Source organism: Apaloderma vittatum, unplaced genomic scaffold, assembly GCF_000703405.1.
Source record: "Apaloderma vittatum isolate BGI_N311 unplaced genomic scaffold, ASM70340v1 scaffold24463, whole genome shotgun sequence".
Taxonomy (NCBI): Eukaryota; Metazoa; Chordata; class Aves; order Trogoniformes; family Trogonidae; genus Apaloderma; species Apaloderma vittatum.
This window is the reverse complement of record NW_009707806.1, coordinates 1,095-1,848: the sequence shown is the minus strand read 5'-3', so window position 1 is coordinate 1,848 and position 754 is coordinate 1,095. Positions and strand designations below refer to the sequence as shown.

Sequence of the window (754 nt, the reverse complement as noted above, 5' to 3'; positions counted from 1 at the left end):
CCGGCAGCCTCCCGCCAAGGCACCGGCCACCGACACCATCAGTGAGTGTCCGAGGAGGCGCAGGAGGTCGTGCTTCGCTTTGGATGGTGCTATGGGGCTGGGGTGAAGGGAGGCAGGATGATCTCTCCTGTCAGCAGAGCTGGGGGGGGCTCTTTTTGAATAACATATGGAAACCCTGGAGGTAGAGACACTTGGCCTGGCCAAGACTGAAGAGAGAACGGCAGGCGAGAAGTGTCATGGGGGGTTAGTGGCTGGTCTGTGGTGCATCCTTTGGAGGGACAGAGCCATTTGCTCTCCTGTGCTGCATCTCTAGGCCAGGTCCGGGACTGATGGGACTCCGGGACTGCCCCTCTGCTTTGGTCTTGGGCTCCCGATCCAATACCCTGCCCTGCGTGATCCACTGGTTCATGCTAGGTGTGGCTGGGCCTGGTGCAGAGGCAACGCTGTCTCCTGCAGCTTGGCTTCTGCCTGATGCCCCATTCCCTCGGGTGATACTTGCTTACACCCCTGGCCGGGGCCAGTGAGCAGGTCTCTCCTCACACAGCTCTCCGCAGCCCGCTGACCAGCTCCAGCCCCTACATGTCCTCCTTTGGGATGATGCCTCATGCCACCCTCAACGGGGAGCTCCCAGCACCCAGCATGTACATGGGCATCCACCTCTCGCCGCAGGTCAGCAGCGCTGTGATGTATGGCCGGTCCCCGATGGTGAGTTGCCGAGGGACGACGGGCCCAGTCTGCTGGCGGGTGTTGGCTC

General features: G+C 61.9%; 1 protein-coding gene across 1 annotated transcript in view; it reads left to right on the top strand.

Annotated features, from left to right (window-relative positions):
• Nucleotides 1-754, top strand: part of LOC104271624 (transducin-like enhancer protein 2) — a gene marked incomplete at its 3' end in the record, with an annotated part of 14,232 nt that overhangs the window by 12,491 nt on the left and 987 nt on the right. The window contains 2 exon segments of the mRNA XM_009866346.1: nucleotides 1-41; nucleotides 545-705. The exon segment at nucleotides 1-41 is cut by the window's left edge and continues 23 nt beyond it. Of these exon segments, the coding sequence (XP_009864648.1) occupies nucleotides 1-41; nucleotides 545-705 (202 nt within the window).